This window comes from Otolemur garnettii, unplaced genomic scaffold (assembly GCF_000181295.1).
Source record: "Otolemur garnettii isolate 467f Iridium unplaced genomic scaffold, OtoGar3 scaffold00022, whole genome shotgun sequence".
NCBI lineage: Eukaryota > Metazoa > Chordata > Mammalia > Primates > Galagidae > Otolemur > Otolemur garnettii.
This window is the reverse complement of record NW_003852417.1, coordinates 3,059,875-3,066,290: the sequence shown is the minus strand read 5'-3', so window position 1 is coordinate 3,066,290 and position 6,416 is coordinate 3,059,875. Positions and strand designations below refer to the sequence as shown.

At 47.6% G+C, this 6,416-nt stretch overlaps 1 protein-coding gene across 1 annotated transcript in view; it reads left to right on the top strand.

Annotated features, from left to right (window-relative positions):
• The window catches only part of ODC1 (ornithine decarboxylase 1), a 6,233-nt gene extending 4,815 nt beyond the window's left edge, over positions 1 to 1,418 (top strand). Inside the window, exons 7-8 of the mRNA XM_023511810.1 lie at positions 1 to 155; positions 930 to 1,418. Coding sequence (XP_023367578.1) covers positions 1 to 155; positions 930 to 1,074 — 300 coding nt within the window. The 3' untranslated portion in view covers positions 1,075 to 1,418. The remainder of the gene's footprint in view (positions 156 to 929) is intronic.
• The last annotated feature ends 4,998 nt before the right edge of the window (positions 1,419 to 6,416 follow it).

Below are 6,416 nucleotides of genomic sequence, written 5' to 3'. Positions count from 1 at the left end.
CTTGACCGGATCGTTGAGCGGTGTGACCTGCCAGAAATGCATGTAGGCGACTGGATGCTCTTTGAAAATATGGGTGCTTACACTGTGGCTGCTGCTTCTACTTTCAATGGATTCCAGAGGCCAACTATCTACTATGTGATGTCAGGACCGACGTGGTAAGTGAGATGGTGCATGTGTGTGGTTTTGGCAAGAATGGGCACTTTGGATTTATGCTTGCTCTTGTCTAAGTAGATAAGAGATTGTTTTGCCTGAGATTAAATACAGACACATAGAAGGTGAATCACTCCAGTAATACCCATTTTTTTACCCCCACATTTTTTTTTTCTTTTTGCAATTTTTGGCTGGGGCCGGGTTTGAACCCACCACCTCTGGTATATTGAGCCAGTGCCCCACCTCCGGCATATGGAGCTGGTGCCGTACTCCTTTGAGCCACAGGTGCCACCCACCCCCCACATTTTTCTAAGAAAAGTTTTAGAAAATGCTGATGAGGCTATTTTTTTTTTAGAGACAGTCTCACTTTGTCACCCTCAGTAGAATGCCATGGCATCACACAGCTCACAGCAACCTCCAACTCCTGGGCTTAGGTGTTTCTCTTGCCTCAGCCTCCCAAGTAGCTGGGACTACAGGCGCCTGCCATAATGCCCAGCTATTTTTTTGTTGCAGTTTGGCCGGGGCCAGGTTTGAACCCACTACCCTCAGTATATGGGGTCGGCACCTTACTCACTGAGCTTCCCTGAGGCTATTTCTGTGTAACTAGAATATTTTAAGTTAATGCATGTGACATGTGGTTTTCTTAGTGCCAATAAAGTAATTCTGAAGAGCTGTCTCTTAGAAGTATATTGAATTGCTTCCTGATGGGAAGCAAATAATCTCATACCCAGTTATGGATGACTCTGGGTTTTTGAATATGCTACTTCTTTCTCCCTTAGGCAACTTGTGCAGCAAATCCAGAACCCCGACTATTTACCCGAAGTAGAAGAGCAGGATGTTGGCACTCTGCCTGTGTCTTGTGCGTGGGAAAGTGGAATGAAACGTCACCCAGCAACTTGTGCTTCAGCTAGTATTAATGTGTAGATATCATTCTGTAGCTGTAAACTGCGAGTTTAGCTTGAATTAAGGGATTTGGGGGGACCATTTAACTTAATTATTGCTAGTTTTGAAATGTCTTTGTAAGAGTAGGGTTGACACAGATGCAGCAATATGTAAGATTAGGAGATGGGGTCACACTTATCTGTGTTCCTATGGAAACTATTTGTATATTTGTTTTACATGGATTTTTATTCACTTTTCAGACATGCTATGAAAGAGCGCCCCTCTGCTGCTCAGCAAGCATTTGTAGCTTGTACAGTGGCAGAATGGGCCAAAAGCTTAGTGTTGTGACCTGTTTTAAGAATAAAGTATCTTGAAATAATTAGGCAGTATCTTGAAATTTTTATAGTGTGTCCATTCTAGAAACTCACAAGTCCTATCTAGATATATTGCTGTGGAGTGTCACAGAGAATAATGGATGTCACCCACGTGGGTAGCAGGGAAAGGATGGATGAGGCTGAGGTTTCCATCTGCCCAGTGCACCTAAGTGTCCACAAAGTTAGCTCTGAACTTGGGGTGCCTAGAGCCTCTGGCTGCAGAATGCTGTCGTGCCTGACTGGCCCTCCCTGTCATGGCCAGTGTTCAGGGAACATGGGGATTATTTGAGTCTTGCCTGCAGAGACCGTAGTTGTTCCTCTGCCCACCCTAATTTCACTCCTATAAGATGCAGAGTCATGAGTCGGGAATTTTGGCGGTCACACTCAACTTCAATAAATTCAACAAAAGCAATTACTCGCATTGTACATCTTTACCTTGTCTGACCTTAACCACTGGCCTTTTACTCAAACTGGACCCTGTTCCTCCCCAAAAGTGTGGTTCTTAGACTACTTAACCCCCAAAGTGGAAGTTTTGAACCCTTGCTGTAAGAGCCATGTGTTACCCTAGAACCCACAGCCAGTGTGGGCATTCTGGAGTGTCTCACCAGGCTGGTCAGTGGATCTGAGAAGGCAGCAAGGACTGCAGATGGGTACTCTGGCTCCTCTTCCCAGGGGTGAAACATTAAGCTGCTGAAATTAAGCCTCCAGCTGATGCCACCAACGTATTTAAAGTTGAAAGCGTGCCTTCTTCATTTCTCAAAAGCACCACCTTCCCCCACCCTGGGCTCCATACGGTGGAGGTGAGCACCTTTCCTGGGGCTGCTCAGCTAGACTAAAGCTTGGCTTGTCACGACTGGTCTCCATGTACCCGGGGATGGCTTGACTTCCCAAAATGAGAATTTTTTTTTTTTTTTTGCAGGTTTGGCTGGGGCCAGGCTTGAACACCACCCCCGGTACATGGGGCTAGTGCCCGACTCCTTGAGCCACAGGTGCCACCCATAAATGAGATTTTTTGAGAGCCACAAAGAAAAGTCTGGCCAGGGGTGGAGGGGAGGAAGAACAACACTAACAGCCCTGCCTCCTTTGAGTCTTAGAAGTCAGGTTTAATGTGTTAGGGCAGCGGTTCTCAACCTGTGGGTCGCGACCCCTTTGGGGGTCAAATGACCCTTTCCCCTTTCACAGGGGTTGCCTAAGACCATCGGAAACCGAGACACCACTTGTCATGGGTGGGGGTCACCACAACATGAGGAACTGTACTAAAGCGTTGCCACATTAGGAAGGTTAAGAACCACTGTGTTAGAGTAACTCAGCTACCCAGTGAGGGTAAGTCCCCAGGATTGTCCCCTTTCCCCTTTATGTTAATAGGAAATTGGCGTTGAGTATGTACTTTGCCAAGAATTTTTTTTTTTTTTTTTTTGAGGCAGAGTCTCACTTTGTCGCCCCCAATAGAGTACCGTGGTGCCATAGCTCACAGAAACCTCAGACTCTTGGGCCCAAGCAATTCTCTTGCCTCAGCCTCCCAAGTAGCTGGGATTACAGGCACCCACCACTATGCCCTGCTATTTTTAGAGGTGGGGTCTCATTCTAGCTCAGACTGGTCTTGAACTCCTAAACTTAGGCAATCCGCGTGCCTCTGCCTCCTAGAGTGCTGGGATTACATGTGTGAGCCACTGTGCCCAGCCCAAGAAGTTTGAGCTATATACCAAGCTCAAACTTTACCATTGGTAAATTAGGTCTTCCATTTTAAAAGAAAAGACATTTCCAAGGTCACTTTTTGGCAATACTAAGCTTGAATTGAAAAAAAGAAGAGGTATTCATTCCACTCAAAGTATTTAGAAAGTGTTCTCACAGCCAGTTAGGTTAAACATAATCCAGAGAATTGTCTCTAGTGCCAGTGAGGACAGAAACAGCCCCAGGTAATCCTGTGCCCCAGGCCCCATAGCTTTTAACACCTAGTTCCTGGCCACAGCTTGGTGCAACCACATCTAGGCCCCACTAAGGCCGGACTCTGGTCTGTAAAATGACTTGGCAGGTTTGGGCTGTTCTCTCTTCCCTGCTGGGAGAGAACAGAGACCAAGGATTAGCTAGCTTGGGGCTGTATCAACACTTAACCTGGCACTGTCCTGGAAATTTGAGTTCTGCTTTGCAGTTATACAGCTCCATGTCATTATTAATGATGATACTGTGGTCCTACACACCTACTAGACATTCCTAGACCTGTGATTTGAATTGAGTTCCACTCCATCAAGACCATCTGTTTATTTGTCCTTCTAGGGGTGCTGGAGTCACCACGGGAGGGCACTCGGGAATAAAGCTATTGGGAGTTGAAGTTCAAGGCCACAGATTCCCCACTCCAGTCTGGGGATTGGGTAGTAATGTTGGGACAACTGGGTAACCATCTGGAAGTATCCCTATCTCTTTATATCAAATTCCAGATAAAAACTCCCAGGTACAGGTACAGATACAGTTTTTGTTTGTTCTTAGAGACAGAGTCTCAATTTGTTGCCCTCAGTAGAGTGCTGTAATGTCAAAGCTCACAGCAACCTCCAAATCTTGGGCGTAGGCAATTCTCTTGCCTCAGCCTCCCAAGTAGCTGCGACTACAGGCGCCCGCCACAACGCCTGGCAATTTTTTTTGTTGCCTTTTGGCAGTGGCCGAGTTCGAACCTGCCATCCTCAGTATATGGGGGCTGGCGCCCTACTCACTGAGTCACAGGTGCCACCCCTGGGTATAGTTTTAAATGTAACAGAGGAGGCCATAAAGTACTGAAGTCAAAAGGCAAGGGACAAACAAATTTATAATACACATGGAAAGGGCTCCATTCTCTTCTTATTAAAAAAAAATCCAATAAATCAATACATGAACAATACAGTAGAAAGTGGGCAGGACATGGTTCACAGGAAATACTACTTTTTGAACATGATAAAATTTTTAACTTCAGAAGAAATACATATTAAAACTAAGACTGTTTCTTGTCTATCAGATTGACAAAGACAAAAAGTTTCCTCAGCACCCTGTGTGAGCAGACATGCTTCCACACTACGGGCAGGAAAGCAAGTAATAGGAACAGTGTCTTTGGAGGGACCTTGGCAGTATCAGTAATTAACATTATTATTATTATTATTATTATTATTTTACAGTCAGGGTCTCACTATATCACCCTCGATAGAGTGCTGTCACATCACAGCTCACACCAACTCCAACTCTTGGGCTTAGGCGATTCTCTTGCCTCAGCCTCCCAAGTAGCTGGGACTACAGGTGCCCACCACAACGGCTGGCTATTTTTTTTTGTTGCAGTTTGGCCAGGGCCGGGTGCGAACCCGCCACCCTTGGTATATGGGGACGGAGCCCTACCCACTGAGCCACAGGCGCCGCCCAATTGACATTATTTTTGACTCAGCATTTCTGAGTACGTATCTGATGAAATGCCTTAAGACTACTCATTGTGGCATTGTTTGTGTAACCTATTGTACACTCATTGTGTACCTATTATACACAACAGTGAGCTCTGATGCCGTATCAGTGCAAGGGGACAAACAGAGCTTACAGGGTGAGGCAGATCCATCCACACTGACAGCCTCAGAGCTACATCAGGTGAGAACAGGAGGACAAGGAATGGCGTAGGATGCTACTATTTGTGTGAAAAACCAAGACTCACCAAATTGTGCACACACATATATACATATACATAGAACATTTCTGGAAGAACTTCCAAAAAACTGGTCAACAGTGGTTCTCCTCCGCAGGAGAATCAGAGGCCTGGGGAGGAGAGGGGGCACTGGTGGGCATTATATTTTGGCCATGTGTATGTCCACATGCTTCCCAGGTGGAGGACAGACTTAGAGACAAAGTCAAGTCACAGAGATGGTGAGGCAGCATTTAAAACCAGGAGGGCTGACTCCAGCATGCATTCAATGCACCACTCCCCACTATAAACATGCCAAACTGGCTCGGCCCCTGTGGCTCAAGTGGCTAAGGCGCCAGCCACATACACCTAAGGTGGCAGGTTCGAATCCAGCCAGGGCTGCCAAACAACAATGACAGCTGCAACCAAAAAATAGCCGGGCGTTGTAGTGGGTGCCTGTGGGTCCAGCTACTTGGGAGGTGGAGACTCGCTTGAGCTCAGGAGTTGGAGCTTGCTGTGAGCTTTGATGACAACACTCTACCCAGGGGAACAGCCTCAGAGCTACATCAGGTGAGAACAGGAGGACAAGGAATGGCGTAGGATGCTACTATTTGTGTGAAAAACCAAGACTCACCATCTGTCTCAAAAAAAAAAAAAAAATATCAAACAGAGAAGGTTCGGGCAGGCAGGCCGGCTCAGAGGGCCTGGGTGGATCTGGGTGGAGCTGGCCAAGGCCTGATCCTCACATCTGCAGGATCTAGGAAAGCCAGTGGAGGTGCTGATGCCCCTGCACTGGGATATCGGCAAGTGCCAAGCCCTCCCAACCCCAGGGATGGGCCTTTCTTCCCTGTCAGAAGTTGCTCATGATCAATGTCAGACTGTGAATGCTGTAGCTTCTGGCTGTGGCAGTGCCCCTCAAGGGCAGCCTGCTGCAGCTAAGGGGCAATCCAGAAGTCTGTGGACAGAGAAAGCCATATACACTGCAATTCAGGGGCTCTCCTGAACCTCAGTTTCTCCCTCTGTCAAATGTGACAAGGGCAGAAAGCTCACATAAAGCAGGTGACTGAGGTTCCTGGCAACCCCAGGCCAAAGCCCAGGAAAGCCTTCCTGCCATGGCCACCAGGGGGCAGCCGCACCCCATGTGATGGTGCCAAGGGAACCAAGACAAAGCGGTGGAGCTCCGCGACAGGAGGGTGGGGGAGGGGGGTTTACACAGGACAAACCCTGTTCTGCCAACTCAGCTACCAGGGTGGCTGAGGCTTTGAGGACTAGGTTGCTACCCCAACCCCTGAAACTCTTCCTAAGGCCCCCTAAGAGGAAGCTCCCTGGCCTCCTTTGTAGAATTGTCCAGGGAACAGCTTGTGGGGCCCCTGCCACCTCTGTTC